Raw genomic sequence first — 19,125 nt, 5'->3', positions numbered from 1 at the left:
GGTTGAGTTTAGATTGACTTTAAGGCTTTGTGATGCCATGAAAAGACGTAAAAGGGGCATGTTTTTAGATTTAGACCATGAAACAGTGTTTCTGATGTTTGGTGGCGTGTGTTTCACTTGATTGAACCCTGCATTATGTTTAAGCATCTCTAATTTTCCCCTCTGATCCTGCAGGGCATAATCCTGGGCTGCACCCTGCTCCCCATACGGGTCTTCCTGGCGTGGATCTTGTTAATCTCTGCTTGGATCGTCGCTGTGCTGCGATTGGCCGGCCTGTCTCAGGAGGAACGCTCCAAACCCTTATCAGGCTGGCGGCGCTGGTTGTTCCACCCGATCCTGTGGCTGCTGGGCCGTGCCGTGTTCTTCTGCGTGGGCTTCCACTGGGTTAAGGTGAAAGGTCGTAAGGTGGATGTGAAGGAGGCGCCGATCCTGGTAGTGGCGCCCCACAGCAGCTTCTTGGACATGGTGATCATGTTTCCAGCCGGGGTGCCGGCAGTTGTGTCCCGGTCGGAGAACATAAACCTGCCGGTCATAGGAGGTGAAGAGAGAGAGAGAGAGGGAATTTGTTTACTTTGCCATTGTTTATACACCTGGAAGCACCTGTTGGATCGCTAAAGAGTTTTAAAAAAAAGTATCCTGATGGGAGCTGTTGGTGTTTCTCTGTTTTGCTGACTGAGACACAGTTCACATTTTACAGGCTGAGCTATCACTTGGGTCCTTTTTTGAGGTCCAGCTTGCATTTGCGGTATAGACAGGATGTCCACCTACTATGCAGCAATATCTGGAGTAAACAATGAAGACGGTCCAGTTACAAGATCAGGAGATTCACTCCTCTAGCTTCTAATCTGCTCCATCTGCTCTAATAGTTTTAGATTTCTGGGACTTTTTATATGTGACTTTTTTTAATGTTTCAGCTCTGCTGGAGTGCAATCAGTCTGTTCTTGTGAGCAGGAGGGATCCTGAGTCCAGGAAAGAAGCCGTCTCAGAGCTAAACAAGAGGGTCACCTCCAATGGATCCTGGCCTCAGGTGAGATGTTTTTGTGTCACTCGACACTCTTGTGAGTTCTGTCGTCTTTCTGATAAAAGGGATAATTAATATATTATAATATATAAGTATATAGACTCAAACTGCCTTTTCTTCATACCTGTATAGATACTGATGTTTCCTGAAGGAACCACAACTAATGGCCGCTGTCTGCTCAGATTCAAGACTGGTGAGTTAAATCTACACACAGAGCCAAAGAAAACACCCTGAAATATAAATAAAATCTCACATGATGCCATGTTTCATTAAAAAATAACCCCAATACTAATAATAATAACAATAATAATAATAATGATTAAAAAAGTTAAAAACACTGTTTCTGAGATCTTAAGCACCCGATTTGGGCTGTAAAAGAACAAATACATGGAGGTTTAAAGCATATCTCATCGTGTTAAATGCTTTCAGCTTCGACTCCTCTCTCCGTGTCTCAGGTGCTGAGCACTCAGACATAATAGGAGAAATTAAAGATGTAGAAAAATGAGAAGTGATTGAGGAGTTCTGTCTTATTTCGGTGTCTCTGTCACATCAGGTGCTTTCGTTCCCGGCGTCCCCGTCCAGCCCGTCGTGTTGCATTACCCCAACGAGCTGGTGAGTAAAATCATTAAAGCGGCAGCTTGATCTGCTTGTTATCAACAACACAGCAGCTTTATGTGAATGAAACCGATCGTGTTGATTACGATGAGGACGAAACCTCCATGAAATGAAATGTAATAAACTGTAATTGTACGACAGTGCAGAGGCAACGTTTAGTTTCCTGCCAGTAGAGTTATGTGTTGATTTGGGGGTGGGTTTTCTTCTCCTTACACCTGGTTCAGTTTCACTCGTGCTAACAGAGCAATGCAGAGGCTCATCACTAAAGACTCTCTGTTATGGTCACATTCATTGGTTTCATTGGTCGCATTCAGACAAGCTTTCACTTGTTTTGCTCTCTGAAGTTAATCTGAATGAATGCAGTTAAACCTGCTACAAACAAAGACATTTACCTGCAGCTGCTTAACCCTCACACCTTAGACTGTCATGATTTGGCAGGCGCCCAATATTTATAACATCTTACTAGACTCCATTAAGTAATGCTTATCTGTCAGTGAATATATTCTGGGCTTGGTGATTGTTCTGTAAGACATCAGGGTGTTTCCTCAGCCGTGACACTGATGAGTGACGAGCATCAGTTTAATGGAAAGGCAGGTTATAAGGTAATAAGAAAATTTTAAAAAATGAATCAAAATGAAAGGATGTAACTTGTGTAAGCACAAAAAGTATTTCTTAACCTTTTTGTTACTGTTTGATTCATTTGCAACATATTAAAAAAATCTTGTTTCCCATATAATTCTGTCCAAAAGCTGTGACCACAAAAAAAAACTGAACGTGAGTCGATCGCATTCCCGCTGCAATAGCGCCGCCAACGACATGCTGCAACTCGTTCCATAACACCATCCTCTGCTGCAATGTACATACGAGTCTAGTTTGACAGGAGGCGAAGACCAGAAATGTAATTTTTCCTCCCACTACCAGGCAGGGTTTGTGAGCTATTTTAGCCCAGATGGCTGCAGTTAAAAGGTTACATCTATCTGCAGCTGTTCAGCAAGCACAGTGAGAGAGTCACAGAGCAGACATCAGTGAGCAGATGTGATTTTAGGCCAAATACAGAACAGAAGGAAAAGGAGGAGCTGGGGTGGATGTAGGCTGCCAAGCCCACCACCAATAACTTTTTAAATAGTCCCCGAAAAGGAAGACACCACACTGGAGCAATCACTTTCTACTACATGCTTCGTTCACCCAGTCACACACATTTATATAAGCACTTTTTTGGGTTCAGTATCTCCCCCATGGACAATTAAACATGCAGACTGGGGGAGCAGAGGATAGAAACACTGCCCTTCCAGCTACTAGGGCTTCCTCGGGCTCTACCTCCTGACCTCCAAGTATCCAAGAATGTTTATGTGTCAGAGCAATTTAGCCAAACTGCTCTGCAGACACATCAGAGTACAGGCTGACCAGAGGTCCTTACAAAGAGGAGGACAGTAAAGTTACATAATAAAACAAAACAAACAAAACTGGATGAAAACAATAGTACTGATAATCTTAATACTGAAGGAGATTTAATCCTAGACTGAGAGAGCCAAATCAGCTTCATAATGTCATGTGGGAGTCTTTGATATAGTCACTGACTGACATGTACTTGTGAAACTGTTTGTAGTACAAAGCTCACTCATTTTTTAAAGTTGCACAAGCTGTATTGTGTGTTAGCGCTTCCCCAGCAGTAAATACTTTGTTTGCGTCTGTTAAGGTTGGCTGTGTGGCAGGCTGGCAAGGAGGAGTGGTGGACCCAAAGTGCAGACTCAGACTCAAGGGATGAACTCAAAATACTCAGCTTTATTTGCTGGCACAGGGAAACAAGCATACAAAGCAAAGCAAAGCAAACTAAACTAAACTAAACTAAACTAAACTGGGAAACAACATAAACTCACAGGAAACACAGGGAGATCCACACAGCATGGGGGACGACGCGACACTGACTCAAAGAAACACAGGGTTTAAGTACACAGAGGGAGCAATCAGGGAATGGGCAACAGGAGGGAAACACAGCTGGGGCAAATCAGGACTAACGAGACAAGGAGAGCAAAAGCAGATACACTAACATGAGACATGGACTTTCAAAGTAAAACAGGAAACATAACACAGACTCACAGGCAGGCATTATAACAAAGGGAACAAAGACGTGGGACCAGGGCAGACACAGACAGTGACTGGACGTGGGGATACAGCAAACAGGGGAGACAGCAACTCAGAATCACAGACAGAAAACCAGAACACTAAAACTCTAACAGAACCCACCCAGAGAACCTAAACTAAGAATAATCCAAAAACCCAAAAAGCAAAACTAGAATATAAAGAAATAACAAACTCAAAGAACCAAAACACAAACCACTGGGTCGATGACCCAGGGATCCTAACAGCGTCATGTTTATCTGTCCAAAGATCCGTACGTATGCACACTAACCTACATCAGGCTGCGGCTACATCTTCTAAACAAACTGTGGTGTTTGTCCAGGACACTGTTTACATACTGGGTCCTGTCAGCGTGTGCAAACGGGGGAAATGAAATACTGTTAAAGTCATACATGCTGTGAGAAAATGCGTCACTCAGACTGATGCTAAACAGTTTAATGCAAGCTTTTCTCTGACTCTCCCTCAGGATACTATTCGCTGGACATACAAAGGAAGCAACTGGTGAGTCTGTTCACTTCTCCAGCTCAGAATCTGTTTGTTTTATTGATGACATTATGAGGCAGCAGAATGAATCAGGTAGTAGCCTCATGGACTTTGAACTTATTTTTTTTAACTCTTTCACTTTCTGAACCTGCTCACGGACCTGAGAAATGCTGCTCATCAGTTTTAACTATCACTTATACACAGAAAGTGTTAGCTTTGTATCAGTGTTATAAATCCTGAATGGTTAGTTATACAGAGGGCTACTTTAAAAAATGGATTTATCAGACAGTTGAAACTGAGACTGAATGTAAGCACAGGTCCCTTTTTTAGCGTCAGTCTATTTAAGGAAAATATGTAATAATGAGTCACATATATTACAATGAATTCCTTCTTAGGGCTGAAAGTTGTATAATTGGAAGAAAATAGATGGATGTGTGGATTTAGAAAAAAGTAACCAATATTTTCCTGTTTTTGTCTCGTTAGGTTTCAGGTGCTGTTTCACACGCTTTCACAGCCATACACCAACATCACTATTGAGGTAAGAGCTCACTCGGCTCACCAACACACTTGTTATCAATCATTAGACGTTATCAGCACATCTGATGACGTAAAGGTGTACACAGGGTGCATTTGGTACAAGTGATATCAGTAGTGGAGGGTGTGAGCGGGGGTGTGGCAGACATTATGTCTTCAGTTTGTAAAGCTGCTTTGACAGCGCACGTGTGTGTGTGCACATGTCTGCAGAAGAGATCCTCTGCGTGTGTTTGTGTTGATTCATGTGGACACCCTGCCTACCTCTCTATTGAGCTGTTACTGTTGTCTACACGCTGTGAACACACAAATCAATGTTTGTCTGTTTCTTGTGCTGCAGTTCCTGCCTGTTTACACTCCGTCCGAGGAGGAGAAGAACAACTCTAGACTGTTTGCAGGCAACGTTCAGAAAGTCATGGCGAGGTGAGACCCACGTCACAAAGCTGCTTTTATGACTCACTTGTTCGCCTGAGTGTATCAGTACTTGCTTCTGGAAACTACCATCTGCTATCAGCCATACCAAAAGGGCCAAAGTAAAACATCCGTGATCCTCCAAATTAAAAGCAATCACAGAAACCACTGAGCACATGACAGAAACTGCTCATTTTCTGCATCCAGTGTCCTGCAGGACTGTGCAGCTTGGCTGGGCTTTCATCTGAGACCCTGACATCTCACACCCAGCAGTTTTAGCAGTGTTGTGCTTTAAAGATGAGGCGGTCGTGGCTCAAGAGTTGGGAGTTCGCCTTGTAATCGGAAGGTTGTCGGTTCGAGTCCCGGCTTGAACAGTCTGTCGTTGTGTCCTAGGGCAAGACACTTCACTTCACTTCACTTAGAATAGAATAGAATCTAACTTTATTGTCATTGCACATGTCACAGGTACAGGGCAACGAAATGCAGTTTGCATCCATCCAGAAGTGCTTTAGCCGTGATATAGATATATTACAATATATATTAGCAATAATATAGATATGTAAGTATATTACAGAAATGGGTCTATTATGGTATGTTATAATGTACACGGTATGAAGTATGTTATGAATATTCTATAACTATAAGTATGTACAGGCTGTAGTGAGTACAAGCTATGTACAGGCTATGAACAGGATATAAATAATAAATAAATAATAAATAAACGAGCTGAACACTTTCTTTGCTCGCTTTGAAGCCCAAAACAGCACCACTGCACAGAAGACCCCACCCCCTCCTGGCGACCAGGTGATGACTCTGTCCCCGGACAGCGTGAGGAGATCCCTCAGCAGGATCAATGCACGTAAAAGCTCCGGGTCCTGACAACATTCCTGGTTGTGTACTGAGAGACTGTGCAGTAGAACTCACTGATGTCTTCACAGACATCTTCAATATATCACTTATCCAGGCTGTCGTCCCCACATGTTTTAAAGCCACCACAATCATTCCGGTTCCAAAAAGTCATCTCCTCCTGCTTTAATGACTACCGTCCTGTTGCACTTACTCCCATCCTGATGAAGTGCTTCGAACGACTAGTCATGCAACACATCAAGACTGTCCTGCCCCCTCCTGGATCCCTTCCAGTTTGCGTGTCGGCCCAACCGCTCAACCGATGATGCTATCTCCACTGCACTCCACTCAGCACTCACACACCTGGACAAAAAGACTCATATGTTCGAATGCTGTTCATAGATTTCAGTTCAGCATTCAACACTATAATCCCCAACAGCTCACTCAAAAACTGGTCCAGTTGGGGCTTAACACCTCTCTGTGCAACTGGCTGTTGGATTTCCTCACCAGAAGACCTCAAGTAGTACGGGTCGGCAGTAATACATCCAGCACCATCATTTTAAACACTGGGGCCCCGCAGGGATGTGTGCTGAGCCCCCTCCTCTTCACGCTGCTGACCCATGACTGCACTCCATCATACAGCTCCAACCTCTTCATCAAGTTTGCGGACGACACAACGGTGGTGGGTCTCATTAGCAACAGGGATGAGACCAACTACAGAAGTGAGGTGAGACGCCTGGCCACGTGGTGTGTTGACAACAATCTCTCTCTGAATGTGGAGAAGACGAAGGAGATTGTTGTGGACTTCAGGAGAATGCACACCCAACATGCTCCTCTGACCATTGACGGAGCGTCTGTGGAGAGAGTGAGCAGCACTAAGTTCTTGGGTGTGCACATCACAGAGGATCTCTCCTGGACGTACAACACCACAGCACTGGCCAAGAAATCACAGCAGCGTCTCTTCTTTCTCCATAAAACTAAGAAGAGCAGGAGCACCAGCCCCATCATGTACACTTTCTACAGAGGCACCATCGAGAGCATCCTGTCGAGCTGCATCACTGTGTGGTTTGGAGCCTGCAATGCGTCCTGTCATAGAACCCTCCAACGCATAGTGAGAGCTGCAGAGAGGATCATTGGTGTCTCTCTCCCCTCCTTCCAGGACATTTACAGCACCCGTCTCACTAAAAAAGCCCTCTGCATAGCGGCTGATCCCACGCACCCAATGCAAAGCTTCTTCAAGCTGCTGCCGTCAGGAGGAGACTGCGGAGTCTCCAGGCCAGGACCAGCAGACTGAAGGACAGCTTCATCCATCAGGCTGTCAGGAAGCTTAACTCCTCCCGATTCTGCCCCTCTCCCTCTCTCCTCCACGGTCTCACTGAACTCTGTCACACACACACACACACACACTCTCTGACTCACTCACTGGCCTGCACCAGTTATTAGTCACCTTGTGGAGCATTGGACTGCCACTACCTCATAAGACTTTGTTGTTACACTATCTCCTACCGTACATTACCAAATCTCCATTTGCACTATTTGCCTATTTGCACTACCTTGCCTGGTTTACACTCAATGTCATTTACCGTTACCTGAATATTGTATATGGTATATTGTATAGCTTTTTTGGTATATGTAAAATTGTACTGTATTTATTCAAATTTTACTTTTTTAAATTATTTAAATTATTTTACTTGCATTTTTAATCACTCTCTTATATTTAAATGTTCATCTAGGGTTTGAGAGTAACGAAATTTCTATTCTCTGTATGTCCTGTACATATGGCAGAATTGACAAATAAAGTTGACTTTGACTTTGAAAAAAAAAAAAAAAAAAAAAAAATGAACTAAAAACTATACAGAAATATGAGATATGCAGCTATACAGAAATGTGAACTATGCAAGTTATAAACAGTTGTAGGATTAAAAATTATCGTATGTACAGAATGATTATTTACACAGAACTATACAGTAGTGCAGTTAAGATATGTGGATGTGATATGTGGATAATTTCTACAGAGGCTGTATAAAGTGCTAGTGGTTGTGAGTGGTGGTTCAGTCCATGTTATTATTGTGTGTTTGAGGGTACAGTTGTCCATTGTGTGTGTGTGTAGGTGGTTGTGGGTGTGTGTATGTTCAGTCCATGAGTTTAACGTGGGTCAGATGTCAGGAGGCAGAGTTCAGGAGTCTGACAGCTGTGGGGAAGAAGCTGTTCCGGTACCTGGTGGTCTTAGTCCGGAGGCTCCTGTAGCGCCTCCCAGAGGGCAGGAGGGTGAAGAGTCCATGTGATGGGTGACTGGGGTCTCTGATGATTTTCCCAGCCCTTTTCAGACACCGCTTCCTGTAGATGTCCTTTATGGCAGGAAGTGGTGCTCCGGCGATGCGCTGGGCAGTTTTCACGACCCTCTGCAACGCCTTCCGGTCCGAGGCAGAGCAGTTCCCGTACCAGACTGTTATACAGTTGGTCAGGATGCTCTCGATGGTGCAGCGATAGAAGTTCACCAGGATGTCTGAGGAAAGGTGGTTCTTCCTCAGAGTCCTCAAGAAGAAGAGGCGCTGGTGAGCCTTCATGACCAGCTTGGAGCAGTTGGTCGTCCAGATGAGATCCTCGGAGATGTGGACTCCCAGGAACTTGAAGCTGCTCACACACTCCACAGCCATCCCCTTAATGTGGATGGGTGGATGTGGGTCAGCATTCCTCCTGTAGTCCACGATGAGCTCCTTAGTCTTCTCGGTGTTAAGCAGCAGGTTGTTTGTGTCGCACCTCCTCCCTGTAGGCGGTCTCATCGTTGTCACTGATGAGGCCAATCACCGTGGTGTCGTCTGCAAACTTAATGATGGTGTTGGAACCATCAGCAGGTCTGCAGTCGTGGGTGAAGAGGGAGTAGAGGAAAGGGCTCATCACACAGCCTTGTGGTACACCGGTGTTCATTGTGATTGTAGATGAGCAGCGGTTATCCAGTCGGACATGTTGGGGGCGGTTGGTCAGGAAGTCCAGTAACCATTTGCAGATGAGGGAACTGATGCCCAGGTCTGTCAGTTTCCTGATGAGTTGTGAGGGGAGGATTGTATTGAACGCTGAACTGAAGTCTATAAACAGCATTCAGGCGTAGGTGTTGTTGTTGTCCAGGTGTGAGAGGACAGAGTGCAGTGCGATGGAGACTGCATCCTCTGTGCTCCTGTTCTGGCGGTATGCGAATTGGTGGGGGTCCAGGGTGGGGGGGAGACAGGATTTGAAGTGTGCTAAGACCAGCTGCTCTAAGCGCTTAGTGATGTTGGGGGTGAGTGCTACTGGGCGGTAGTCATTGAGGCTAGATGGGTTGGAGTTTTTGGGTATCGGGACGATGGAGGTGGATTTGAAGCAGGCCGGTACCACAGCGTGGGCCAAGGACAGATTGAATATGTCTGTGAGCACTCCTGCAAGCTCCCCAGAACACGCTCTGAGAACACGCCTGGGGATGCCATCAGGACCTGCAGCCTTGTGGACATTGATCCTGCTCAGCACCGCTCCTACATCGGTGGGGGAGAGAGTCAGAGGTTGGTGGTCTGGCGTCATGTCTGTTTTGGTTGTGGTTGTGGGGTTCCCTCGCTCAAAACGAGCATAAAAGTTGTTGAGCTCGTTGAGGAAGGAGACATCAGAGGATGCGGGGAAGGGTTTGGTGGTCCTGTAGTCTGTAATGGTCTGGAGTCCTTGCCACATGCGTCGGGGGTTGGAGTTGGAGAAGTGTTCTTCTACCTTCTTTTTGTAATGGTGTTTGGCTTTTTTGATGCTCCTCTTTAGATTAGCCCTGGCTGTACTGTAGGTGTGTGCATCTCCTGACCTAAAGGCGGTGTTGCGGGCCTTCAGGAGGAGACGAACATCCCGGTTCATCCAAGGCTTCTGGTTGGGGTACATGATGATCCGTTTCTGGGTGGTGACACTGTCTGTGGTTTTGGAGATGTAATCCAGTACAGATGAGGCGTACTGGTCCAGGTCTGTGTGGGTGAACATATTCCAGTCTGTGTTTTTAAATCTGTCCTGGAGCACTGCGTCTGTCTCCTCTGGCCACACTTTAATTGTCCTCACAGCAGGTTTCACACGAAGTAGATAAAAAGCTGCTATTTAGCGTTTTTTTATCTACTTCGATAGATAACAGAATGATAACAAGTTATTATTATCATTCTGTTATGAAACTCAAACTAGCGTTGGCTGTTTTAAATGAAAAAGGCTTGCTAGTATCTCAGGGACTAAATATTTGTATAATGACTGATGATAATATCTGTAAACTGCACTTTGGAGCCACATTGATCCTAACAGAGCTCACAGCCTGTGTTTCCATGTAGAAAGAAGAAAATGTTAGAATAATAACAGAATCATCCAGTAATTGAGATAAAATCTCTCCAGAGCTGAAGGACCTCTTCAGGCAGATTAAAGGGAAATCTTTGTGTTAGACTTCTGTGTGTCAGTTGTTGTAATCTGTTTGTTTTTTTTCTCCTGTGTGTTAGCGCTCTGGGAGTCCCTGCCTCAGACTACGTGATGGCTGGCCGGATTCCAGTCAGTAAACTGAAAGACCTCTCTGTCCCGCTTGAGTCTCCTGGCAAAGAAGCGATGACACTTCTGTACAGAAAAGGGTGAGAGCCCGTTTGGATTTACCTTTTACTAAATCTGGGTTATTTATCATGTGAGAAACAGGCTACTCCTCCTCTCCCTCTCCTCACACTGTGGTCTTTGTCCTCCTCTCCTATCAGTCTGGGCCCACGTGATGTAGAGGCAGCGTTGGACAGGATGATTGACAGGTGTCGCTCAGGAAACGGGGGCACAAAGGTCAACGCAGAGGAGCTCGCCTCCATCCTCGGGCTTAACAAAAAGACAGCCGTCCACATCTGCAGCCTGTACTCTAGGGTACTCTTACTGTTAGAGCCAACGAAGCTCTTCGTCAGCCACAGATGTTCCAGATGTTTTGATTTTTGAGGCTTGTCAGTTTATTCAGTAGCGTATGACTTTGCTGCAGGAAGCAGATCAGGAGAAATGCCACCAAAATAAAAGCTCAGATGACAGAGAACATGTTTTTGTGTGCTTGTTGTGTTTCAGGATGACACGGTGGACCTCAGACACATCTACTTCAATATGGCAGCCCTTATCGGACATGTGGACGAGATCTCTCTGCTTCACTATGCTTTCGCTGTAAGTCCTGCTCTCTTAGATTCATATTTAGAGCAGACCTCTTGTTTTTGTCGCTGACACAGCCTTCTCGTGTTGCAGGCGTTCGACAGAGAGGGCAGAGGCAGTCTGACTAAAGAGGAGCTGACGGAGCTCATGGGAGCGCTGCTGGGTGTTCCTCAGCAGAGCACCGAGGAGCTCTACGACACTGCCACCAAGGACCAGGAGCAGCTCACTGAAGGTGAGAGTCAAACGGCGAACCATCTGCTGACGGCACATCGCTGCGCGGCCGCCGGAGATTTTAGAGCCTCGTGTTAGCGTTGTTGCAGACAAACTACAAACTCGTGGTGAGTGTGAGGATTAGAGAAAAAGGTGCAGACACAGGAAGTTTTAGCCGCTTGTTAAGTGATGAAGCATCAACCCTGCTTGGTTGAGGCTAACATCTGCTTTAACGTGTTGTATTGTGTTTTATTTTATTTAAACAAGCCCCTAAAAATAATCAGTGGTCACTGTGGGCTTCTCTGGCTGTTTATTAGCACCGTTCATATGCAGCACATCTTTAAGCTCAGTGTTTAAAACCTTACAAGGTTCACGGGTCACCAGACACTGAGTAAGTGAATGCTCCATAAAAGAATCACTCTGAGTCTGTCTAAGATTTCAGTGGCTACATGAAGCAAACCACACAGCAGCATATTAATTACTAACCTTGCGTTGTGGATCGATCCTCTCAGCTGTTCTCCTGACTGTTTGCTCAGTTCTCAGCATCTTTCCCTGCCATATGATTTCATTTGTCTCTGCCCATCAGGGACCTTCACATTGATTTTTATTGAGTGGAAAACGCTCATGCTCCAGCTTCACTGTGCTAATGTGTTTATATTACCCTAACCATAGCTCTGTAGCTAGCCACCAGGTAGTGCACTGTTATATCCCAGCTAGCCCAGGCTCAATAATCCCACAAATATTGCTGTGGTTATTTCCTGTCGTCATCTATGTGTGAAGTAACAGCAGAGCTGCACATTTTAGTTCTTTAGAAATCCCTCAGTCCGAACGTTTTACTCTCGGTGATGCCGCAGTGTTTGAGCTTAGGAACCAAAGAAGAGTTTGGACTCACTCACAACTAATCGTGTCAGAGAAACACGAGATAACAAAAACTTTGAAACCACAAACTGGAATATTGTGACTGAATTTCCAACTGAATTTCTTGTTTCCAATGGGAATAATGCACGGCAAAATTTGATGTGCAACACTACATGAAACACAAGGCTGGAAGGAAGAGGATTAAGAACCCACGAGGGCCATCACATCCACCAGCAGAGAGTTACGTCTGTAAACGATAAACTAGCTGCATTAACACAGGAGCATAAACACATAGTTAGTCTGCAGGACCATGTTTGTCTCACAGTAAAAGCCTGCTGTGGGCTTCTTTGATGAAGTCCACAGTTTAATGTGACAGCTCTTTTACTCAGCTCAGGTTTTTTGTACTTATTTACTGTTGACAGTGATTAAAATAACCTCTTTGTTCCCCGGGCCTGGGGATCTGGGACTCTGGACAAGCCGACTGAAAAGCCAGTTTTGTCTAGTTTATTAGTAACTTTATATTTTATATTACAAATTTCTATTAGAAAAAATAATCATCAAACCTAGAGGATACATGTGTTTAACCCGAGCTTGGTCTTCACTGAGCTGTGCTGCGTTAAACTAAACCGAGGTGGATGGGAGCAGCTAAAATGTCTTCACATTTCCACAGAGAGCTTGCTGCTCGTGTTGACAACCCACCCGATCTATCAGAAAGTGACGAAGGAGATCCTGCAGCCCGAGAGACCGCCATCCGCCAACGGGACGTCTGTGAACAACAACAGAAGCCTCCTGAACGGCTCCGTTAACGAGGACAAGAAGTCCAAATGATGATCTCCTCTCTGTAATTGGACCTTCTTTGTGTTTCCCCAGAGTGCACAATGGCAGGGCCAGAGTGAAACAGGACAGAATAAGCTAAAGATTGTATTTTCAGCTTTTAAGTCTTTTTTCCAGCTGTTATGTTTCAAAAAGTGTTACATATCCTATCAGTCTGCACCGACACAGAAAAGCCAAAAAAACAATCGCTGAGGTTTAAGGATAGTCTGAGTGATGCTGCTGTGGCTCTCTGAGGTGTTTGTGTAAGGACAGCTCCTCCTGGGTTTACTGCCATGCCTGTTTTTCATCCTCATCGTGTACAGTCACTGTCATTTGTATTTATAACCTTTCCACTCATGTGTTTTAGTGACTTTTGTGTTGTTAAAGGGATAATGATGATGATGAGGATAATAGTAATAATGATAATGGCATGTGCAAAAACAAAGTATACTCTGGAAGATTTATTCTGTGTGAATGAACCGTGTTTACATTTGACAAATAAACTGTGAATTCATTTACAAAACCTTGTTTGTTTTCCCGCCTTAAGCGCTTGTAACAGATCAAACTGCAGCAGGAAATGGACGTTAAGTGTCCTGAGGTGTTTGTCACAAATAAACATCACTTTTCTCTTACTCATTTATTTTTCTTTCAAACTGTTGCTCTTAGCTTCTTTTGGACTTTGCCGCCCTCTCGCTTTTCCTCTTTGGGCTGCCTTTCCTGCTTTTTTTTGTGGGACTCTGCTCCAGTTGCTCCATTGCCATCCCTGCGTTATCTCCCGAGCGTCCCCTCTTCCCGGTGGCCTGCCATCCCTGAGTGCGTTTCTTCGCTGGGCTCACCGTGAGGTCTGCGCTGGCTTCCAGGCTTGGTTCGTTGCTTGACGCGGTTGATTTTTGAACTTGGGGCATTGTGTCGCGAAAAATCCCTTCAAAGGTGTTTGTGCTTTCAGGGCACGTGTTTGGGAGCGATCCAGATGCTCTTGCATTGTCCTTATGTCTGACAATAAAAGTGAGCTCACCATGCATCCCGTCCTCCATGTTGGGACTCTTGAGCTGTTTCTTCTTTGTCGGCTCCAAAAGCTGCTCTGCAGTGCTCATTAGTTTTGTTTCCCGGCTCCGCTTTTTCTTAAGTGACTGCTTTCCTTGTTTTTTCTGCAGTTTTTTCCTCTCCTTGTCTTTCTCTATTCCGCGTGTTCTTGAAAGGACCTCACGGAGCGCTTCGAGAATGTTGGTCTTGGGTTTGGTCTGATTCTCCTCACTCGCCTGAACCTCCTGTTCGAGAGTGTTTGTAGTCACGCTTTTCTCTCCACCATTCATGCCTGGCTGCTTCTTGTTACTCTTCGTTTCTCCTCCTCTGGGGTTGTTGAGTTCTTGGGTCTTTTCAAAGTGTGAGAAGTTGCTTTTAACTGGGAGATTAAAGTAGGCGGAGCTAGAGTTGCTGGCTGAATCAGAGGGAGAAGAGGGAGACTGAGCAGGTGGAGCTGTGGTCTGAACCTTCCTGCCCAAGAAGGACAATATGGAATTCAGTGCATCATCGCTTCTAAAATCCGAGTCCGGAAACCAGTGCAGGATCGATGCGAAACAGTCATCTTGAGAAAAAGCATCGGAGGCATCCAGAGGGTTGTGGTTGGGTGAAGGCGGTTCTTCTAAAAGGTTTGAGAGCAGGAGGGGGGAGCAGCTGATCCCAACTCCATTCTGGGATGAATTTTGTCCGTTTCTATTGGGGCTACTTGCAAAGAGGGAGCCTGGAGCATCCAAAAAGAGTGACTGTGAAGATACCGTAGGTGTTTCTCCGTAGAAATGATCGCTGTTTGCAGGACATGGAGGCAGCTCCTCCTGCAGGATCATCTGTAGAGCAAGAGAAAAAACAAAATATCGCCTAAACATTCATTTTTAATAAAGATTTATGTTTTTGTTTTTTAATTATTGTTACTGTACTGTATCAGTATTTAAAGGATGCTACCTCTTGCTCTTGTTCCTCAAGGTCCTGGCTGGCAGAGAGGGGAGACATGAGGGCTTCGATATTCACAATGGACTCCACCTGGCACAAAGAGCAAAGGCAACAGTTTGAACAACAAAACATCATAAAAAGGGCTAATACTCAGGAAGTGCTGTGAGCAAAATGTGCTGCAAGTATAGTTACAAAGCTTTCTTTATGAGTGAAACATGTTTTTATTAAACATGTGAACATAATGCAACACAAACTCTTGTAGAGGTTACAAAGTCAGGGAAATATTTTTTTAAATTACGAGGATCATGCACATCTAGTACAAGCAGAGGGTAACGGTCAGCGGGACACAGATTTTGTGTCCTTTGCTCTAGCAGTGCATGCTGCATCCAATGTGAAAGGGCCTTCAGGGTCATCCAGGCAACAACTGGACTCTAGGTAAAAATCTGTATTCACCAACTAGTTGGCAAGTGGTTGCTAACCAGTTTTTCATGGAAGACGCCAACTTGCCTGCAAACACTCGTAAGCTGCACTTTTACAAGCTTCACTATGACTCGGCAGTTAGTCAACAAGTATTTGCAGACAAGTCAGACCCTCTTTAGGACCACATTCTCCTAGATACACCCAGCTACCTCCAGCAACCACTGACCGACCACAGGGAGGTTGCACATTTTCCTGAGCAGCTGGAGGATGGTGGACAATCTGAGGGAAACTGTCCACTCACACTAAAGCCTCACCTGCTTAATCATTCTTTTTCTCTGCAATGGGACCCAAAACATACAAAACATAGCTTCGTGTTTTATTCAGTAAATCCTCAAATTATTGACTGACCCATGAACTCATTGGGACGGTGTTTATTGAGCTCGCCGATCAAGTAAGGAGCAGGTTGTTTTACAGACTATTGCATTCAGATTTAATGTTTACAAACAGAGGCATCGCCCCCTGCTGGCTATTAGAAATAATTCAAATCACAGGTATTTCCCCATCAGCTTTTTCTTAACAGTTGCTAACAGCAACAAATATATGACACTTTACATAATTTATTGGTGTGATACTGTCTTCCTGCTCTAAATATAATGAAAGGGTCATGCATGGACAGTTTACCTTACTGACAAACTCCTCGTCTCTGCACAGCTCATCCAGATACTCCAGGAAGGAACTGTTTTCCATGTTCAGGTACCCAGCCTCTCCATGCTCCTCCTCCCTGGGGTCTTCATCCTGAGTGGGAAGCAGCTGGAACAGACAAAGGGTAAAATATCTATACACAAACACAGCTTACAAAATTGATTTTTTCTGCTTGTGGATGACTTGGTTGAAAAAAGCTGTTTACAGTTTCAGTACAGCTGCTCACCTGGTCAAAGAAAGACTCTAGGAGACTAAAACATTCCTCAACGGAATGTTTGTTCACTGCTTCCTCATCTAAAGAGGCTGTAGGTCCGGGAAAATCACAGTCCTCTGTAAGACTGGCTGGGATGTTTTCTTTGGGAGTCTTGCCTTCATTGCCTGTGTTGGCTTCATTGCCTGGGTTGCTTTCATTGCCTGGGTTGGCGTCGTTGCCTGGGTTCCTTTCATTGCCTGGGTTGGCGTCATTGCCTGGGTTCCTTTCATTGCCTGGGTTGGCGTCATTGCCTGGGTTGGCGTCATTGCCTGGGTTGGCGTCATTGCCTGGGTTCCTTTCATTGCCTGGGTTGGCTTCATTGCCTGGGTTGGCGTCATTGCCTGGGTTGGCGTCATTGCCTGGGTTCCTTTCATTGCCTGGGTTGGCTTCATTGCCTGGGTTGCTTTCATTGCCCGTGTTGGCGTCATTGCCCGTGTTGGCGTCATTGCCCGGGTTGGCGTCATTGCCTGGGTTGGCATCATTGCCTGGGTTCCTTTCATTGCCTGGGTTGGCTTCATTGCCTGGGTTGCTTTCATTGCCCGTGTTGGCGTCATTCCCCGTGTTGGCGTCATTGCCCGTGTTGGCGTCATTGCCCGGGTTGGCGTCATTGCCTGGGTTGGCATCATTGCCTGGGTTCCTTTCATTGCCTGGGTTGGCTTCATTGCCTGGGTTGCTTTCATTGCCCGTGTTGGCGTCATTCCCCGTGTTGGCGTCATTGCCCGGGTTGGCGTCATTGCCCGGGTTGGCGTCATTGCCTGGGTTGCCTTTGTGTGGCTTGTTCTTCTGGTCCTCTGTGAGTGAAGGCAGACATAGTAAAAACAGTCTAATTAAATTTCAATCATATTTGATTTTTTTTTTTTCAGCTGGTGGTCAGCTTAGCTGTTCAGGTACCTTTTGCACAGCTCATTGACCCCTGACCTCCTGACCCTGCATGCACCTCTGTCCACTGTGATGCTGTTGTCACCTCTGCGGGCGAACTTATGTAGACCCTGTGGCACAAATGGTGGAGTCAGACATAATCAAGACATATCCAGTATATATACTATATATACTATATACAGTATATACAGTATATATAGTAATATATATATATATATATTATATACAGTATATATAGTAATATAGCCCTTACTGATCTGCACAGTGAGCCTGATGGAGCAGCACGATCTGCGGACACAGAATTGGTGGGCGGTGCCCGGGCCTGGACCTGACCTCTGGCAAGGAGCTGAAGGGCAGCTGTATGTAAGGCTGGGCGTTGTAACTGTAGGTGGGCATGGGCAGCCAGTAGGACTGTTGAGAAGAGTAGGGCCTATACAGGGGCTCACCAGGCGATAAAGGCTGGAGGTGGAGCGGAGGCGGGTAGACAGCTGGCAGGAGGATTTGGAAGGGGTCCACCTGGGCTGGGAGATGCTGCACAGCATGCTGCTCATTTCCTGGATGACAGTCTACTCTGTTTCTTTGCCATTCTGTAGCTCTTATTTTGGGGACAAATGGAATTACCCTTGCAGCTGAGCTCACAGGAGACAGCTGCTGTTGCTGAAGGTGCTGCCAGTGTTGCTGCTGAAGGTGTTGGTGGAGGTTGGGATGTTGCAGGGACACTGGAAACAACCGAGCTGGATCCATCCTGGTCCTGTGTGTTGCTTCTTTACTGTCAGAGATAATAGGGCGATTCATATTGATGATTTTAACGGTTATAGGATGGATGAGGATCAAGAAAGACCATTCTGTGTTACACTCTTTTAGATGTCAGAGGTCAAAGCATGATGGGTGGACTGGTTGGAGCTGATGGGAAGGCAACAGTAACTCAAATAAACACTTGTAGGTGCACACAAGGTATGCAGAAGAGCATATCTGAATGCACAGAAGCAAAAGACAACATCTGGTGTCACTGCTGGCAGCCAAGAACAGGAAACTGAGGCTCCAATTCATACAGAATTACCAAAATTAGACAACTGAAGATTATAAAAACTTTGCCTCTTCTGATGCCCAACCTGGGTTAAATAAAGGCTTATCGTCTCTTATCTTAAAGCCAGCTTTCACTCTTGCAAATAGGTGCTTTGGAGCTCCACGTATGGACAGCTCCACGTTAACTAACATGTAAATGCTTAACGTGGCGTAAAGACAAATATATCACTAATGACATGACGAGCTGTGACTGTGTCACCTGCGTGGACATATGTCAGAAACGACAAACAAGCCGAGTCTGGGAAGCTTAGAAGAGTGATCTGCCTTTGAAAAGGCCGTAGTAAGAATAAAATCAGTGATGGTGTGGGCTGTGTGCTCTAGCAGAGTAAAACATTTGTCACACAGTTAGGCGACAACATTACTGAGCCGGGCTCAGTGCATGCAGATAAGTTTTTATTATTAACTTAGTGTTTAGGTGAGGGAGTTTAGATGCTTAAGACTGGGTTAGCCGTACTGGTGGTACAGAGTCACCTCTAATTTCAACACAGTGGCTTAATATGAGCAGTTATGACAACCTTTATGAAAACAATCAGTGCTCAGTGAAAGATATCCACACAGTGGTGTTTGCAAACACAAGACAGCCTTTCAGCGTTGCATGCACACGACAGAAACAGTGCACACTGTAGTTAATAGCATTTCTCGCTTACCTTTGTTGGTGAAGATAAAATGATCTTCTCTTAGATGCTGTAGTAGGTGCACACTCAGCTCAGACCAAAATTCAAAAGAAACCAGATGAAGGCAAATTTTTGTACATAAACATTCCATA

At 45.3% G+C, this 19,125-nt stretch overlaps 2 protein-coding genes across 9 annotated transcripts in view; one reads left to right on the top strand and one right to left on the bottom strand.

Annotated features, from left to right (window-relative positions):
* LOC120439226 (lysophospholipid acyltransferase LPCAT4-like) overlaps positions 1–16,260 on the top strand; it is a 26,979-nt gene extending 10,719 nt beyond the window's left edge. For 4 of the 6 annotated variants that reach the window (XM_039610014.1, XM_039610013.1, XM_039610012.1 and 1 more), the window contains 12 exons: positions 175–538; positions 915–1,027; positions 1,154–1,214; positions 1,575–1,633; positions 4,242–4,276; positions 4,742–4,796; positions 5,130–5,212; positions 10,528–10,653; positions 10,771–10,924; positions 11,114–11,206; positions 11,285–11,423; positions 12,930–13,595. In XM_039610014.1, the coding sequence (XP_039465948.1) occupies positions 175–538; positions 915–1,027; positions 1,154–1,214; positions 1,575–1,633; positions 4,242–4,276; positions 4,742–4,796; positions 5,130–5,212; positions 10,528–10,653; positions 10,771–10,924; positions 11,114–11,206; positions 11,285–11,423; positions 12,930–13,087 (1,440 nt within the window). In that variant the 3' untranslated portion in view covers positions 13,088–13,595. Of the gene's footprint in view, positions 1–174; positions 539–914; positions 1,028–1,153; positions 1,215–1,574; positions 1,634–4,241; positions 4,277–4,741; positions 4,797–5,129; positions 5,213–10,527; positions 10,654–10,770; positions 10,925–11,113; positions 11,207–11,284; positions 11,424–12,929; positions 13,596–15,052; positions 15,182–16,150 lie in introns of those variants that run through there. The other 2 variants (XM_039610011.1, XM_039610010.1) reach the window with 2 other exon arrangements.
* LOC116327387 (dentin sialophosphoprotein-like) lies at positions 13,704–19,125 on the bottom strand. Of its 3 annotated transcripts, XM_039610004.1 has the most exons (8): positions 19,007–19,125; positions 17,527–18,042; positions 17,286–17,383; positions 17,060–17,185; positions 16,368–16,717; positions 16,121–16,249; positions 15,032–15,109; positions 13,704–14,916 (listed from the first exon to the last, which is right to left on the bottom strand). In XM_039610004.1, exons 2-8 carry the CDS (start codon positions 18,015–18,017, stop codon positions 13,735–13,737), a joined length of 2,454 nt encoding a protein of 817 aa, XP_039465938.1. In that variant the 5' UTR covers positions 18,018–18,042; positions 19,007–19,125; the 3' UTR covers positions 13,704–13,734. The 3 variants fall into 3 exon arrangements, with proteins under 3 accessions (XP_039465938.1, XP_031604829.2, XP_039465939.1); XM_031748969.2 differs by having other exon boundaries at positions 16,368–17,185; XM_039610005.1 differs by lacking the exon at positions 17,527–18,042 and having other exon boundaries at positions 16,368–17,185; positions 19,007–19,077.

The sequence above is a fragment of the Oreochromis aureus genome, linkage group 3 (assembly GCF_013358895.1).
Source record: "Oreochromis aureus strain Israel breed Guangdong linkage group 3, ZZ_aureus, whole genome shotgun sequence".
NCBI lineage: Eukaryota > Metazoa > Chordata > Actinopteri > Cichliformes > Cichlidae > Oreochromis > Oreochromis aureus.
This window is presented reverse-complemented; position numbering and strand designations above follow the sequence as displayed.

Coding starts and splice junctions, on each gene's coding strand:
- LOC116327387 (XM_031748969.2), bottom strand. CDS start 18,017: ATGGATCCAGCTCGGTTGTTTCCAGTGTCCCTGCAACATCCCAACCTC. Junction 16,250..16,367: donor TAGAGTCTTTCTTTGACCAG/GTGAGCAGCTGT, acceptor TGTCTGTTCCAG/CTGCTTCCCACTCAGGATGA. Junction 14,917..15,031: donor TTGAGGAACAAGAGCAAGAG/GTAGCATCCTTT, acceptor CTTGCTCTACAG/ATGATCCTGCAGGAGGAGCT.